The 18,328-nt window shown below is 43.4% G+C and overlaps 1 protein-coding gene across 10 annotated transcripts in view; it reads right to left on the bottom strand.

Moving 5' to 3' along the window:
- LOC118392983 (cAMP-specific 3',5'-cyclic phosphodiesterase 4D-like) overlaps positions 1–18,328 on the bottom strand; it is a 195,967-nt gene that overhangs the window by 11,787 nt on the left and 165,852 nt on the right. For all 10 annotated transcript variants that reach the window (XR_008063873.1, XR_008063874.1, XR_008063875.1 and 7 more), the window contains 5 exons: positions 16,120–16,311; positions 12,069–12,105; positions 11,804–11,880; positions 11,011–11,060; positions 3,969–4,081 (listed from right to left, as the gene is read on the bottom strand). Coding sequence is in view for 4 of the 10 variants with exons in the window: in XM_052461316.1 (XP_052317276.1) it covers positions 3,969–4,081; positions 11,011–11,060; positions 11,804–11,880; positions 12,069–12,105; positions 16,120–16,311 (469 nt within the window). In the remaining 6 variants the exon portion in view is untranslated. The remainder of the gene's footprint in view (positions 1–3,968; positions 4,082–11,010; positions 11,061–11,803; positions 11,881–12,068; positions 12,106–16,119; positions 16,312–18,328) is intronic.

The following is an 18,328-nucleotide window of genomic DNA, read 5'->3' on the forward strand; positions in this document are numbered from 1 at the left end:
TTGGTCAGGGAGTTGGTCAACCATGGTTTGCCAGTGCTGTGATAAGATATTGTGTAAAATAATACACTACCGTTCACAAGTTTGGGGTCACTTAGAAATGTCCTTGTTTTTGAAAGAAAAGCACATTTTTTGTCCATTAAAATAACATAAAATTGATCAGAAATACAGTGTAGACCTTGTTAATGTTGTAAATGAGTATTGTAGCTGTAAACGGCAGATTTTTTATGGAATATCTACATAGGCGTACAGAGGCCCATTATCAGCAACCATCACTCCTGCTTTCCAATGGCACATTGTGTTAGCTAATCCAAGTTTATCATTTTAAAAGGCTAATTGATCAGTCTCAACATCACCAGTCTCAACGACACCAGTCTCAACTTCAACAGTGAAGATGCGGCAGAGTTGCAAAGAAAAAGCCATATCTCAGACTGGCCAATAAAAATAAAATATTAAGATGGACAAAAGAACACTGAACAGAGGAACTCTGCCTTGAAGGCCAGCATCCCGGACTCGCCTCTTCACTGTTGATGTTGAGACTGGTGTTTTGTGGGTACTTTTTAATGAAGCTGCCAGTTAAGGACTTGTGAGGAGTCTGTTTCTCAAACTAGACACTCAGTTGTGCACCGGGGCCTCCCACTCCTATTTCTATTCTGGTTATAGACGGTTTGCTCTGTTTTGTGAATGGAGTAGTACACAGCGTCGTACTAGATCTTCAGTTTCTTGGCAATTTCTCGCATGGAATAGCCTTAATTTCTCAGAACAAGAATAGACTGATGAGTTTCAGAAGAAAAGTCTTTGTTTCTGGCCATTTTGAGCCTGTAATCAAACCCACAAATGCTGATGCTCCAGATACACAACTAGTCCAAAGAAGGCCCGTTTTATTGCTTATTTAATCAGAACAACAGTTTTCAGCTGTGCTAACATAATTGCAAAAGGCTTTTCTAATGATCAATTAGCCTTTTAAAATTATAAACTTGGATTAGCTAACACAACGTGCCATTGAAACACAGGAGTAATGGTTGCTGATAATGGGCCTCTGTACGCCTATGTAGATATTCCATAAAAAATCTGCCGTTTCCAGCAACAAAAGTTATTTACAACATTAACAATATCTACACTGTATTTCTGATCAATTTTATGTTACTTTAATGGACATAAAATGTGCTTTTCTTTCAAAAACAAGGACATTCTAAGTGACCCCAAATTTTGAACGGTGGTGTATGTTTGTTAGCTAGCTAACCACTTTTAAAGGAATATTCTATACATTTTTCTAATTAACTGCCAATAGGCCAACATTCCATTCAAACAATGCAGTCAATCCACAGACATACACTGGCTCAGATCAGTTGATCATAGACAAGTTGGAAATGCAACAAGTACTGATATTGCATCATATAATAGTACTCACAGCTTTTCAAGGATACAACAATTTTGTATCCTTGGAAAGTTACATATATTTTAGAGGCTGTATATACAGAAAATGTGTATAAAACCAGTGTATTTCTAATTATATGACAAGATTTTGGGTTGGTAATAATTCTGTTATACAATTTCTTATATATTACATGCCTTACTTTTATTTTCCTTCATAAGTAAAATCTGGATTATGCTTCTACTGCCATTCATTCCAATTAGAATAGTTTGGATTTCCCTCTGACCAATATGCCCACCATGTTGATCCCATTTTATAACTCTGAGCGTTTATGACATAGCCTCTCTAGTAATTTCATTAATAGGTTGCACATCCGTCACCTCGTGAACCTTCTCAAGCCGCCCTCTACCGGCTATGCAATAGTGATGCCCTAAAGTCGTGAAAAGCCCATTCATTCTGGAAGGAGGCTAACAACTGTTGTTCTAAATTATATACTATGGTGCCTGGAAATACGATGACATTGCTAAACTGGTCAAATATTTTGTAGGACACAGCTTTGCCTGCAATATCATGTCGTCAAATCTACTTTAGACAGATGGCAATGTTGTCTTTAGCTAGGAAAGTTAGTCAAAAATAGCTAGAAATGCTAACATTAGCTATCTAAAATCTGGTGTCCTCCGCTCAATCTTAGCTAACTAGCGAAGGTTATACTGCGTCTAAAGTCAATCTGCCGACATCAAAATGATACAAGGTTCTCCTACTAATTATTTTCCTCCTATAGAACGGCACTGTATTTCCAAGCCGTTGTAATACACTTTTGATTAATTCGTCATGATGATGCATCGAGTAGAATGCTCAGTTGGGCATCAGTCCAAAACAAACATTCTCTATGGAATGACATCACTCCTGTGTAAAAATAACTGTGATGTCACCATTGCATACAGTACATGCAATTACACCAGCTAGCTCTTATGAACCCCCAGCCTGTACTCCAAGTTCTACTTAAGTCCTTTATAATGCACACGATGCAACCTGCTAACCCTCTATAGCCATACTGAGTGTACAAAACATTAGGAACATCTTCCTAATATTGAGCAGCATCCCTTTTTGTCTTCAGAACAGCTTCAATTCGTCAGGACCTGGACTCTACAAGGTGTCAAAAGCGTTTCACAGGCATCCTTGTTGACTCCAATGCTTCCCACAGTGTCAAGTTGGCTGGATGTCCATTGGGTGGTGGACCATTCTTGATACACACCACGGGAAACTGTTGAGCGTGAAAAACTCAGCAGCGTTGATGTTCTTGACACATTTAAACCAGTGCACCTGGCACCTACTACCATACTCTGTTCAAAGGCACTTAAATCTTTTGTCTTGCCCATTCACCCTCTGAATGGAACACACACACAATCCATGCCTCAACTGTCGCAAGGCTTAAAAATCCTTCTTTAACCTGTCTCCTCCCCTTCATCTGCACTGATTGAAGTGGATTTAACAGGTGACATCAATAAGGGATCATAGCTTTCACCTGGATTCACCTGGTCAGTCTATGTCACGGAAAGATTGTTCTTAATGTTTTGTACACTCTGTGTATCACCGGAGGGTGGGGCACCTTAATTGGGGAGGATGGGCTCATAGTAATGACTGGAACAGAATTCATGGAATGGTATGAAAACACATCAAACACCTGGTTTCCATGTGTTTGATACCATTATATTACTCAATTCCAGCCATTATTATAAGCCTTCCTGTGCAGGGTATAGCACAATATACGAATAGCACAAAATAACACAAATATATATGAATGATACTGCTATTCTGGTATCCAATACTACTGTTCTGTATTTACGGAATGAAATACTTCATTTTGATGTTATAGTCATGAAATGCCATGTTGAAGGTTGATGGTTGTGTGTGTGTATTGGAGCACCATTACTGTGTGCTGGAGTGAGACGGCAAGCCAACCAGGCCTTTGTGTGTTGCTATGGAAACCAGGGATAGCTGTGTGTGCGACAATGCTACAGTGACAATGCTACAGAGTAGAGCCTGTGCGTCTGTCTGTCTGTCTGTCTGTCTGTCTGTCTGTCTGTCTGTCTGTCTGTCTGTCTGTCTGTCTGTCTGTCTGTACTTCCATCTGGTAGTGTTACCAGATCTGTGTCTGGCTGTGTCCCATCCATTTGTCTGTCTGCCTGCCCCTCCTGTATCTCGTGCCCATCCCCCTATTGTGACATCACAGAGTGTGACATCAGCAGGCAGGCAGGCAGTCTCTCAGCAGAGCCCAGAGCTGATCAGCATGCAGCACGTCAAGGCCTTGCTGGAGAGCTGAGCTGAGCATACTCCCTGCACACCTCCCTCCCTGCATGACAATGCTAGATACAGCTACAGATACTGATACAAAAGAGATGTATGAATTAATACCAATATTAGTACAGATACAACTGTTGGAGAAGAGGCACGAAGAGGCCAGAGAGAGAGAGAAAATAGCCAACAATCTCAATTGCAAATGACAATTGGTCATCCAATTACTCACCTGTTTTAAACAAAAACAAAATAAAATAAAACTAAATATGATACTTAAGTGAAAGGTTCTTGTCGTTACCTTGTTGGAGGCCATCTCGCCAACTGAGTGTCTGGTCTGCAGGGTCTCCAGCTGGTCCAGGCACCAGTCCAGCTCCTCCAACGTCTCGGTGGCCAGTTTCTGGTAGGCCTCCTCTGGGGGGACGAGACAGGGGGGCAGGGGGTCAGTACAGGGGCGCTTCAGGGGCCTAGCGCAGGCTGCTGGCCCGGGGTCTGCCTCCCCACACACAGCGATGCTGAGATGCCCCGAGTGGACGCATGGGTGACTCTTCATACTGGTGCAGAGGGGCCAGTAGGAGAGTGAGAGAGGCCAAGTCACAAGTCTGATTTCCACCCCAAGACAGACACCCTGATAGGGAGAGACCAGAGGGGCCTAGAGTCCTGAATCCTATCCCAGAGACCAACACCCTGAACCAGGTTGTTCAAAGCCAGAGACCCCCTGTGTCCAAAGGTCCTACTGTCCAAACCTTTGGAGGAATGACAGGGGCGTATAGTCCTGGAACCGTGAGAGACGGGGAACGAACATGGTCAACCAGAGCGGAGTGTAGCACATGGGGATGTGTGAAACATACTCCTCAGCCTGAAGTGTCCCCACTTGCGCCAGTGAATAGCTAGCTTTTCATGTGGTGCTGACTGGTAAGACGCTTCAGGAGGGCGGTCACGTGTGCTAGCAAGGCACAGGTCCTGAGTTCACACCAGATATGGGCTGAATCAGGAGGAAGGTGGTACTCACTAAGCAAGCAGCGTGACGTCCTTTACATGAGCATCCAGCGTTACAGAGCAGGAAGGCTGTTGAGTGTGCCTCAGTTAAAATCACAGCTGAGACAGGGAATATGGAGGGTGGCCTTTAGGTTCAGATCTGATACATTAAACAATAAAACAGAGACATACACTCGCATACATACACACAAATGCAAAACAACACAGAACGCCAGTCTCTCAATGATGTGTGTGTCTGAGATTCAGTATACAGTCCATAGAAGATATATAATTCCAGTCATGGAGCAGGATGAAGAGCAGTTTAATTAGCAGGCCCATGTCTGCACAGAGAAGGGATGAAGGGATGAGGGATGGAGGAGGATGGGCAGTAGGTCCAGACGCTGTCCAAAGCACAATCTCACACCCAGCAGGTTTTCATCTCCAGGCAGGAACAATGGGGAGCACACTGTAGCATGCCTGGCCGGCTTGCTGGGGGGTGCGCGCTTACCGCACACACCACACACACACACTCGCCAGATGGAGAGCTAAACGTAACACATCACTCTTCCTTCTCAGCCTCCCTGGAGCATCAAAGCTACACGTCAACGTTATCCAGAGACAAAAGTGCTTATAATCCCATGGGTGTGTGTCGTGTCTGGGCTCCGTCCTATAGATGCTGTGTGTGTAGCCTCCCTGGTATCCAGACGGCAGATCGATGCTCTTCCTCAGAGCTTGTACCTAAAGCCTGAGAGGACTGCACTGTGGATAGGGGAGGGCCGCACTGAAAGCCTGGCCTGGAGTATGGGGCAGTAGATCTGGAGCTCAATGTGTGTATCCATTCTACAGAGAGGGAGGGGTGATGTACAGATAAGGAGAGAGACAGAGAAGAAGAGATGTACCATGCAGTATGTGCCTGAGTCAGATGTCTGACAGTGAACTAGAAGCTTTTTCAAAAGGAACAGTCTAAATAATACGGGTGAAGACAGACAGTTTCAAACAATGTCATGGTTGAGGTGTCAGAAGTCTATTCTAACCCCTTTCAAACCTGAAATAACAGTGTATCAAATCATTTTCATTCCTATTGTAGTCCATATTCCCTATTTCCACTGCAAATGTATGCAAATCATACATGAATAAAATGTGTCACCTCAAAAGCCAATTAATATTAATATTGTCTAAATTAGGATTGGGGATAACTTTTAAGGCAATGGTTAGGGTTGCCAAGGCAGGATATATTACTGGAGACTGTCTAAGTTTCCTAGTAAACTACCAGATTTGATGTAATTTATCAAAATACATCTCGCAGCCCTTTAGGGTATTGCAGATTATCGCGTGTCTGTAATTATCTCTGGCCTTATCATATGTAAAATATATGAAATAATTAACTAAGATGACAAAAAAAGTAGAATGACAAAGCTGTAAAACATTATAAACAACAAATATAAACCATCAATTTAGTGAATAACATTGGCGTTTAATAACGGTTTCGTCATGAAATATCCTTAAAAAAAACAATTTTACACACTTTTTTACTATGTCAATGTGTATTTGCTGTCAATGTTTTGGCGTCAAACTGGTGGCAGATGTGAAAAAAGTCAATAGTTGTCAATAGTTGAAAACAATGCCATTGTTGATTATATGCTTTTTTCATTAATTTGGCTATTTTCTCTTGAATCATAAGGTCTATCCATTATAAACTCATAGACAAAATGGACACAGATATAAATAATGAATACTATATATGAATGAATACATTTTTAATAAGTTATTCGAGTATAAATTACCAACGTTACGATAGATTGCCATAGATTTTCTGTTAATCACCAAAATGACTGAAGACTCCGGTAACTTTGGTAAATTACCAGTAGCTTTGCAACCCTAGATATGTTGCTTTACACCATGTGGAAACTAAAGCATACCGAGAGAGCAATCAGCTGTGGATTAAGAAACACACATACTGTAGGCACTGAAGTGTGTCTGATTATGAACTAATGTACAGTAATACAGCTGGCGCAAAGTAAAGAACATTCAAATCAAATCACATTTTATTTGTCACATGCTTCGTAGGCAACAGGTGTGAAATGCTTACTTACGGGTCCAACAAAGGGTCCAACAATGCAGAGTTAAAGATAAGATAAAGTTAAGGTAAAAGAACATTTTAAAAAATGAAACAATGACACAGTGAATAATAAATACAAATAACAAGTAAAAATAGCATGGCTATATACAGGAAGTATTGGCGTACGGTAGACGAGAGAAAAGCCCGTAGCTTGGGTGGCTGGAGTCTTTGACAGTTTTTTTGGGCCTTCCTCTGACACCGCCTGGTATAGAGGTCCTGGATGGCAGGGAGTTCGGCCTCAGTGATGTACTGGGTCATACACACCTACCCTCTGTAGTGCCTTGCAGTCGGATGCCGAGAAGTTGCAATACCAGCGGGGATGCAGCCAGTCAAGATGCTCTCGTGCAGCTGTAGAACTTTTTGAGGATGAGGGTCCATGCCAAATCTTTTCAGCCTCCAGAGGCGGAAGAGGCGTTGTCGTGCCGTCTTTATGACTGTGCTGGTGTGTTTGGACCATGATAGATCCTTAGTGATGTGGATACCGAGGAACTTGAAGCTCTCGACCTGCTCCACTACAGCCCCGTCGATGTAAATTGGGGCGTGCTCAGCCCTCTGTTTCCTGTAGTCCACGATCAGCTCCTTGGTCTTACTGATACTGAGAGAGAGGTTGTTGTCCTGGCAACATACTGCTAAGTCTCTGACCTCCCCCTGCAGGCTGTCTCATTGCGGTCGGTGATCAGACCTACCACCACCAGGCCTACCACCGTTGTGTCGTCGGCAGACTCTGTGTTGAGGGTCAGTGTGGCGCATGTGTTGTTGCTTACCCTCACCACCTGGAGTAGGCCCGGCACTTAACCCTCACCATAGGGTACTATGGTGTTGCACGCTGAGCTGGAGTCAATGATCAGCATTTTCATGTAGGTATTAATTTTGTCAAGGTGGGAAAGGGCAGTGTGGAGGGCAATGGAGTGTGTGTGCGTATGTGTGTGCCACATGTACAGTAATATTCCCAACATAACTCACAACCCTCACAAACATCAGCATTGCATTAATTTTTCCTCTTTGCCCCCTCCCTCACCCTCTCTTTAACATTTCTCTGCCACTCATCCCCCTCCTCCTTTTCCTTTCCCCCCTCTACCTCTGTGTATCATTCTTCCTCTCCCTCTCTCGTTATCTCTCTTCCTCTCTCGATATCCCTCTCTCATTATCTCTCTCCCTTTCTGATTTGATATCAGTGGGTGGGGTGCCACTCTCTGACAGGGACTGCACTGACGTCAATGACATTCTTCTCATGCCTAGTGCGACATCAGACACCAGTGCACGAGAGACTACTCTGCTGCACAGATGGCAGGCTGCTGCCAAACCCTGGACCGGAGCAGATAGGCAGACTGGAGCTGGACTGGGACTGGAAGTGGGAGAAGGGTAATGCTGTACATACTGCCATCAGGGACATGTTGCTGTTCTAAACTAATGTATGTTGTCATTGCTTTGGAAATCATAATTATCATAACCATCATCATCATTGTGTTTGGTTTGATTCCATTATATTTGATGTCCAATCTTCAAGATATAAAACTAGAAGGAAACTCTTCGAGAGATACACCTGGCGGCAGGTAGCCTAGTGGTTAGCGACGGGCCTAGTAACTGAAAGGTCATCAGTTGGAATCCCAGAGTCGACAAGGTGAAACATCTGTTTATGTGCTCTTGAGCAAGGCACTTAACCCTCCCAGGGTTGCCATTGATAATGGCAGACCAAGGCTGTGACCCCACTCGCCGAGGGTGTCTCAGGGAGAGTTGGGATATGCTAAAAAATTATATTATTATTACATGGCAATACTTTGTCCCTTATACTATGTTGTTCTTCTATAACTACTATGATAACAACAATGCAATTATCCAGGATGCAGTCTGTCCCTATTAAGTGAAGCACATCAGATCACAATGAATAAAGTGTCAACTGTTTTTACACCCTCACCACCTAGTCTGGATCACAGCAGGTGGCTTACTACTAGACCAGCACTATTGTCTCTCAGAGCTCAGAGTTCATAAACCTACATCACTCCTCATTGGTCTATTCTGCTCATCAGTCTATTCTTAGCCCGCTCTAAAATTAGCCATCTTCAAACACCAACCAATCGATGGATGTCTGATAAACTAAGAGATAGAGATGGAAGGGATGGGGACAAATGTGGAAGAGACCAGCCTAAATGTCATGTGGGACTCATGGCAGGGCTCGTCTAATGCCCCACTGGCCTCTCTATGTCCCATTTAGACTGTTATAAATCACCTCCTTATTGTCTGTCTCAACAGGATGGCACTGCCTGGCCAGCACAGAACTCTGCATGAATTACAAGTAGTCAATACACTCAAACAATCAAGCTGATGACTCAAGGTCTCTTTTATAGCCCATAATGGATGCACTCTGATCAGATCTAAATATAGTGCAATGTCATCAATTCATCATACACTGTGTTCTACGCATGTTCCAGGGTAGATAGGAGAGTGTTGTGTGAGACAATGGGACATACTATCAGAGAATGGGACCTATTGACAGAGTATGGGACCTACAACATGACCTATTAACAGAGTATGGGACCTACTACATGACCTACTAACAGAGCATGGGACCTACTACATGACCTACTAACAGAGTATGGGACCTACTACATGACCTACTACCAGAGAATGGGACCTACTACATGACCTACTACCAGAGTATGGGACCTACTACACAACCTACTTCCAGAGTATGGTTCCTACTACAGGACCTACTAACAGAGTATGGGACCTACTACAAGATCTACTACCAGAGAATGGGACCTACTACCAGAGTATGGGACCTACTACAATACCTACTAACAGAGTATGGGACCTACTAACAGAGTATGGGACCTACTAACAGAGTATGTGAATAACTAACAGAGTATGGGACCTACTAACAGAGTATGGGACCTACTATCAGAGTATGGGTCCTACTACCAGAGTATGGGACCTACTAACAGAGTATGGGACCTACTATCAGAGTATGGGTCCTACTACCAGAGTATGGGACCTACTAACAGAGTATGGGAATAACTAACAGAGTATAGGCCCTACTACAGGACCAACTAACAGAACATGGGACCTACTACCACGGTTGGCTGCTCACCCTGCCAAACTGCCAGCCGTACATAGTGCTAGAGGGCAAGGAGAGGAGCCCTTCAAGAACAGATCTCTTCTGGTCCACTGGGCTTCTATCCCTGTCGCCTCACCCTATCACCTCTCCCTAAAAACACCTGAGAGAGAAGCCCTATGCTGAAGAAAAAGTGGACGACTCTCCTCTCCTCTTTGACAAAGGCTACCCACAATCTGTATTTTATAGATTACAGTACAATATGAAAGCTAATTTGATATTGTCATTTCACTGTTCTGTTGGTTGGCGCTGGGTAATTAAGTACATTGCTTGTGAATTCCTGGTCCCTAGACACACTGATTTAGATGTCATTCTACTGACCTCCTATCACTGTATACCCAGGTCACTGCTACAGTGGGTAGTTAAAGGTGAGGGGCCACACTGTCCTGCTAAGCACAGCCACAGACGTACAGCAGCGACCTGATGCTAGCAGGATCCCATAGGGCTGTGTGGAATGTAGCGACATGATGCTAGCAGGATCCCATAGGCCTGTGTGGAATGTAGGGACTGGCTATGAGCTACAGTCAGGGGATGGAGCATGGCACCTGACAGCACTTGGGCACAGAAGCATTTACACAAAAGGCTGAGTGACAGACAGACAGACAGACAGACAGACAGACAGACAGACAGACAGACAGACAGACAGACAGACAGACAGACAGACAGACAGATGAACCACAAGTCAAACAGTGCTGCTGGTCGTACTGTACCAGGGTTGCTAACCACTGTCCTGCAGCCTATATGGTTTTTGGTTCCCATTGTGCTATACTGTAGCTAGAAGCGTATCTATTCTAAACATGGATGGCTTTTATCCAGTGTCCTATTGTTTGGCTCCCCCTAAAGGATGTCTGTGTCATCATCCTCCGTCTCTGGTCTGACAGTTCCCATCCCCCATCTGTCATATCAGAATGCGATGACACCATCATCAAGGCCTCTTGCCTTTTCCACAGCTAATAGAATGGACAATATTGCTGTAGAATGGTAGAGCATTTTCTCTCCCTCCTTTCAATTGTATCAACATATTCATACAGTACACACACACACACACACACACACACACACACACACACACACACACACACACACACACACACTAACATACACAAAGACCACACTTAAAGACTATCAGCGTACCTGTGAAGGTGGTCTTGGTGATGGGTGGTGGATTACACATGGGTGATCTCCTGGTGTGGGGAGAAACAAAACACACATTGATACATCTCCTCCCAAAACAACACTACTGCCCTATCCTCCAAATCTCTCCCCTATCGAACTCCTCCTATCTATCTTCCCCCTCTCTTTTCCCCCCTCTTTGTCTCACTAACAGAGGTCAATATACTGCAACGTTCCCTGTTCAGCTGAATCAGTCCTCATTCATCTGGTCCTTCTGTAGCTCAGTTGGTAGAGCATGGCGCTTGTAACGCCAGGGTAGTGGGTTCGATTCCCGGGACCACCCATACGTAGAATGTATGCACACATGACGACTGTAAGTCGCTTTGGATAAAAGCGTCTGCTAAATGGCATATATTATTATATTATTATTATATTATTATCACAGATCTCACGTTGAACTGGAGCAATATTGTTGTAGTCCCAGTCAAGAACAGTAGGGGGAGAACTACAGCAAATGAGTGACATTCACGTCTTCTCCACAACATTGTGTAAATGAAGCAAGTGCCTTGCGGTATAGCGCGCAGACCAAAGGGAGATGGTATGGGGAATACTGAAGCCATTTTTAACAAAACACCATAGCAGGAGACTTCATTTTACGATATCATCATATAAATACAAATATATAGTCCCAAAAAAATTAAAACAACAGTAATATTTGGCAATAAATGGGTTATTTGGGTGCCTTGCTTTCAACTACTACACAGCAGTAAATACAGATTCATTGTGTATACACTGTATGCTTCTGAGGACTTACTTGTTGGATGCTCTGTCTTGTGAACAATTGCTTAATGCAGCAAAATGATTTCGTACAGTTCTTAGACTGGCCAGAACCTGAAGGAGATCAGGACAGATTAACATTAAAACCCTCAAAATAATCTCACACATTTGAACAGTGATTGAACAATGGGCCTGTGTCTATTGCACAATATCATGATAACATACTCTAATGTGGTTTCCCCAAGGAATTAGCCAGCAAAACAACCCGATACAACTTGTTTAGCATGTGTGCCATTGCTCACCTGTGCAAATGGTGTTACAATCATATCGTCGCCATGACTGCAAAAAGAGAACAAGATAAAGAGAGGTTACATTTTATTTTTTGACACAACTGGACACACTTTTATACACAGATTTAAACATGACCTTCAAATTTCCACATTTCCGCCCGCTCGGTGACAAAGAGGAAATGACTCCAGCCATGTTATGGCAGTACGTGTAGCATGGATATATGGCAAGTCTACTAGGCTATATTATGGATATATCTATAAACATATCTGCTTCTTCATTGACTCTATGCACTTCCACTTTTTACCACGAGCCAGGAACATGCCAATAGAGTGGACCCCCCGGTTCTCTGAAAAACCTGCCTATGACTCGCATGGCAGCTCCTAAATTCTGACACTGGTCACAATGACCGCAAGAAAACTCTTTCCTCCTCTCCTTCTAAGTTACCTTCTCCCTAGATTCCTGTGGGTGTAAAACAGTGTGCAATCCCCCCAACCCCTCCTCACTTTCTCCCCCAATCCCCACCTACTTCCTGTGCTGCCACAAGTCTGAGGGCACAAAGTAAGGGGGTGGCATCATGCCCTGTCATCCTAGGAGACTAGGGTGGAATGTGCCACAAACACTGCCCTCTGAACTTAGAGAAAGAAGGAGGGCGGGAATGGGAGGAAGAAATAGACATGAAGAAAAATCACCTGTTCCAATGTTGTGTACACTATTGTATCACTGGCATTTCATTAGCAGCAGTAGTAGTTTTGGTCATAGAAGTAAACTTGTAAACTATTACAGAGGCGTCACAATCCTCTATTTCTCCATAACATTCTTCTATATCGTATCTTTTCAGTAAAGGGGAAAATACTTTTACAGAGCTTGAAAAAGAGGACAAGCGAAAGAGAGAGAGATAGAGAGATGTTTCACATGCCAATAAAGCCCCTTAAATTGAATTGAGAGAGAGCGTGAGAGAGAGAGAACGAGTGGGGAGGGAGGGAGAGAGAGAGAGATTAGGTTAGAGGTTGCATTCCAGCTTCCCTCTCCTCCTGTCTTCCCTCCCCCAGCCCCTAACACTGATTTGTGTTAGCTAGTACCCGGCAGGATTTATTTATTTTTTATCTGCAGACAGAACTGTTTACATAGAGGCACCAAAGAAATTTCAATAAGATTCTGTCAGTAAATTATTTCCTTAGAGACATCTATGTTCCCTATGTTTGTTTCCCTAGAAAACAAAATCATTTAGTCCAATATACTGTGTTTGGGATTCATGTCAGTGTTAGATAGCAAAGACATTGGTTTCTAATTTTACTGTACATCAATGATAAGCCCCAGAGTAACAGTTGGCCCTCAGAGTAACAGTTGGCCCTCAGAGTAACAGTTGGCCCTCAGGGTAACAGTTGGCCCTCAGGGTAACAGTTGGCCCTCAGGGTAACAGTTGGCCCTCAGATCAACAGTTGGCCCTCAGGGTAACAGTTGGCCATCAGGGTAACAGTTGGCCCTCAGATCAACAGTTGGCCCCCAGAGTAACAGTTGGCCCTCAGAGTAACAGTTGGCCCTCTGAGTAACAGTTGGCCCCCAGAGTAACAGTTGGCCTCCAGAGTAACAGTTGGCCCCCAGAGTAACAGTTGGCCTCCAGAGTAACAGTTGGCCTCCAGAGTAACAGTTGGCCCCCAGAGTAACAGTTGGCCCCCAGAGTAACAGTTTGCCTCCAGAGTAACAGTTTGCCCCCAGAGTAACAGTTGGCCCCCAGAGTAACAGTTGGCCCCCAGAGTAACAGTTGGCCTCCAGAGTAACAGTTGGCCCCCAGAGTAACAGTTGGCCTCCAGAGTAACTACTATGGTTGATCCTGTAAAACAACACACTTCACTGCACCTATCCGGTGTACTGTATGTGACAAAATAAATAAATAATGTAGCCTTGTGGTTAAGAGTGTTGGGCCACTAACCAAAAGGTTGCTGGTTTGAATCCCTGCGCTAACTAGGTGAAAAATATGTTGATGTGCCCTTGAGCACGGCACTTAACCCTAATTGCTCATGTAAGTCAGTCTGGATGTGTCAACTAGGAAAAGTAAAGGGACTCAGTATGAACATCATGTAACATAGAGCCTGGCGAGGAGCTGGTTTGTGATCAATACCATTTAGAGAGGCAGGGTGGTATTTTTTTTTTTAGTGTGGTATTCTGATAGCTGGGTTAGGCTAAGGCAGGGTTATTCAGCCACTATCATAGGGTGCGTCCAGAATGGCAGCCTATTCTCCACACACTGCACTACTTTTGACAAGAGCCCTATGTGGGTAAACAATAGTAGTGGGGAATAGGGTACCATTTGAGACTCATAGAGTGCCTTGCGAAAGAAAGTATTCGGCCCCCTTGAACTTTGCGACCTTTTGCTACATTTCAGGCTTCAAACATAAATATATAAAACTGTATTTTTTTGTGAAGAATCAACAACAAGTGGGACACAATCATGAAGTGGAACGACATTTATTGGATATTTCAAACTTTTTTAACAAATCAAAAACGGAAAAATTGGGCGTGCAAAATTATTCAGCCCCCTTAAGTTAATACTTTGTAGCGCCACCTTTTCCTGCGATTACAGCTATAAGTCGCTTGGGGTATGTCTCTATCAGTTTTGCACATCGAGAGACAATGAGAATTTTTTCCCATTCCTCCTTGCAAAACAGCTTGAGCTCAGTGAGGTTGGATGGAGAGCATTTGTGAACAGCAGTTTTCAGTTCTTTCCACAGATTCTCGATTGGATTCAGGTCTGGACTTTGACTTGGCCATTCTAACACCTGGATATGTTTATTTTTGAACCATTCCATTGTAGATTTTGCTTTATGTTTTGGATCATTGTCTTGTTGGAAGACAAATCTCCGTCCCAGTCTCAGGTCTTTTGCAGTGGTCTGATACTCCTTCCATTTCAATATTATCGCTTGCACAGTGCTCCTTGGGATGTTTAAAGCTTGGGAAATCTTTTTGTATCCAAATCCGGCTTTAAACTTCTTCACAACAGTATCTCGGACCTGCCTGGTGTGTTCCTTGTTCTTCATGATGCTCTCTGCGCTTTTAACGGACCTCTGAGACTATCACAGTGCAGGTGCATTTATACGGAGACTTTATTACACACAGATGGATTGTATTTATCATCATTAGTCATTTAGGTCAACATTGGATCATTCAGAGATCCTCACTGAACTTCTGGAGAGAGTTTGCTGCACTGAAAGTAAAGGGGCTGAATAATTTTGCACGCCCAATTTTTCAGTTTTTGATTTGTTAAAAAAGTTTGAAATATCCAATAAATGTTGTTCCACTTCATGATTGTGTCATCTTGGTAAGGGGCAAATGGTTGATGGTTACACAGCTCTATACTAATATACTTCAATGGTAACTAATCTCTGTGTCTCTGTCTGTGTGTCTGTCTGTGTCTCTGTCTGTGTCTCTGTCTGTGTCTCTGTCTGTGTCTCTCTCTGTCTCTGTGTTCACTGTTCAAGTTACATGTGTGTCCGTTACTAAAGCTTGAAGAGAGGCAGAAATTAAACTGAAGCACATTGGAAACCTTAGACGTGTGTGTATTGATTTGGTCACCTTGGGGATAATGAGTAAGTTGGTGACCCAAAGGCAATCTATAGTTGTTGTAGTAAGTGAAGCAATTTAGGACAATACATAGCTAAAAATAGAGCCTTCTAATGTGATCACCAAACTAACTGAAGAATGCAAGGCCTTTACATTCTCAAGGTTCACACTCAGGGTACTACAGCCAGCTGTCCTACAAGTGTAAGATTTGCTTTCCCCTACTGCTGAGGGAAACAGGTTTACAATAGAGACGTGACACCTCAATCAAACAGTGACCTGGGGAGGGACAACAAGCACACTGACAGACAGCTATCAAGTTAAATAACCCCTATGAAAACACTCCATCTCTTCAGTGAGATAAATAGTAATGCATGTGTAGAAAGATAATGTGTGTATGTGGATGAGGGGGGGCATTAGGTGAGCTATGAATGACTGAAATAGAACAAGAGAGAGAGTGTCAGACTGAGCGTGAACAGAGAGGCAGCTGGAGAAAGAAACACTCACATGTCACTGGCGATGGAGGAGTTTCTGGACATGGACTTGGGTGACAGGTCATAGTCCGAGTCGGAGCGGTAGAGGAAGGACTCTCTCCGCTGACTGTGGACAAAGTTGCCCTGCAGTATGAGCCCAGACCCCGGGCTGGCCATGGGGTCCAGTGGGCTGCGTCCCGACGATGTGCCGTTGTCCACATCGAAACTGTCACACAACAACCAGAGAGAGAAGAAACATTAGACATAATCATTAACCAGTGTGGCTGTTTGAAACACTGGATGTCTGATTTACTTTTTGTTCATTTCTACTTTAAAGAACACTAGGCAGGTTATTTAGGATTCTAAACATTCTCTCAAATATCCAAAAGCCTTTATTTGGCAACTGTATCTCAGGCCAGTACTGCAGCTGTATTGGTGAGTCACACAGCTCTGATAAAGACATTGACTCATTGGGTCACCGCCACCACCTGGGACAATGACGTAATCCCACTGTGATGTCACCGCTCCTTAGTGTGTCCCCAGATGATCCTCACTCCAGGGATTACACCTGTCACACAGGGTTACCTGACCTGTTACCTGGGTAACTAAACCTAATCCTCCAGTTGAAGTGATCCCCCTCCGTGTAGCACCAGACACATCATCATCATCATCGTAATCACCACTGTCATCTATGTGGTGAGAAAATCTGTGGTGATAACGTGTGTGCTTCCGTGCATGCGTGCTTGTGTGTGTGGTGAAGGGAACAGTGTGAGCTGAGTGGACTGGGTCAGCTGATTCTGTGCTCATCACTGTGTATATTGATGACATGTTGTTGTGGCTATGGATGGGTACAGCACATTATGCACTCTGTCTGCCCTGAACATCATATTCCCTCTACCACCCAGATGAAGAGCGTCTCCCTGGAACTTTAGAATGAAATCCAATGGCAGATTCTGGTCTTTGATTGAACATTCCTATTGATTGAAATACATTACATCAAAAATGGCCACTGATTCAATCTGTGTCTAACTGTAGGATTCCCTAATAGAACCATGTGGTTGCACAAATATTTAACATGACATGAGATTCAGCAAGCTTATTAAAATGCCACTAACGAAAAAGGACTGCAATCAAGTCACATATTCATATATAGCACTGACGGCGATTCCACTGTGGTGTATCATTTAAGTCTTTTCTCCCATCTTCCTGCTCCTTTCATAATACCAGGGTCATTCAGACACACAGGAATTCACAATTGCAAAGTATAGTAGAGTGGAGGCTGCTGAGGGGAGGACAGCTCATAATAATTTCTGGAGCTGTGTAAATGGACTGGGGTCAAATACATGGTAACCATGCGCTTGATGTATTAGATACCATTCCACACATTCCTCCCCAGCCATTACCACGAGCCCTTCCCCCAAAATGAAGGTGCCACCAACCTTCTGTGTATCAGGGCCTGCTGCCTACACTATGTTCCCCCTGGGTAGGGTTGCACAGAGAGGGTATATCACTGAAAACTTTTGAAGTTTACCAGTAAACTACCTGCATTTTGGTAACTTTCAAGGAATAAATCAAATGTTATCAGGTGACATGTTCTAGTGGCCTTTTTGGGTACTTCAGATTATCACAGGTTTCTGTAATTATCTCTGGCCCTATGGGTAGACTTAACACATGTCAAATATATATTTTTAATCTAATAAAGTGCTAATAATGACAGAGCTGTAAAACACGATCCCAAATATAAACCATCAAAAAAATTCAAAATTCAAAATTCAAAAATTCAAAATTCAAGTTTCAGTTTCAAGTTTTAACGTCACGTGCACAAATAGAGTAAAATGCCTTTCTTGCTCTAAACTCAACAATGCAGTAAACAGTAACATTGCATGAACTTAAGGATAGGAATGATGATGGTGTCTAAGAATCGTTGACAGACATGTTCTCCACTTGGTTCTGGAGCTGGTCTCCACCTCCCTGTTTCTTCTTCTTCCCTCCATGGAAATATACAGTGCTTCTACACCTGCAATGCTTGCTGTTTGGGGTTTTAGGCTGGGTTTCTGTACAGCACTTTGAGATATCAGCTGATGTACGAAGGGCTATATAAATACATGTGATTTGATTTGATTTGATGAACGTAGTCTGTGTGGTGAAACGTCAGCAGTACGCCCAACAGCCGGATCAGCTAACTTTCCCACTCTAGCTAGTTAGCCGACACTATGTTTACAGAGTCACGTTTAACAATAAAA

The sequence above is a fragment of the Oncorhynchus keta genome, chromosome 14 (assembly GCF_023373465.1).
Source record: "Oncorhynchus keta strain PuntledgeMale-10-30-2019 chromosome 14, Oket_V2, whole genome shotgun sequence".
NCBI lineage: Eukaryota > Metazoa > Chordata > Actinopteri > Salmoniformes > Salmonidae > Oncorhynchus > Oncorhynchus keta.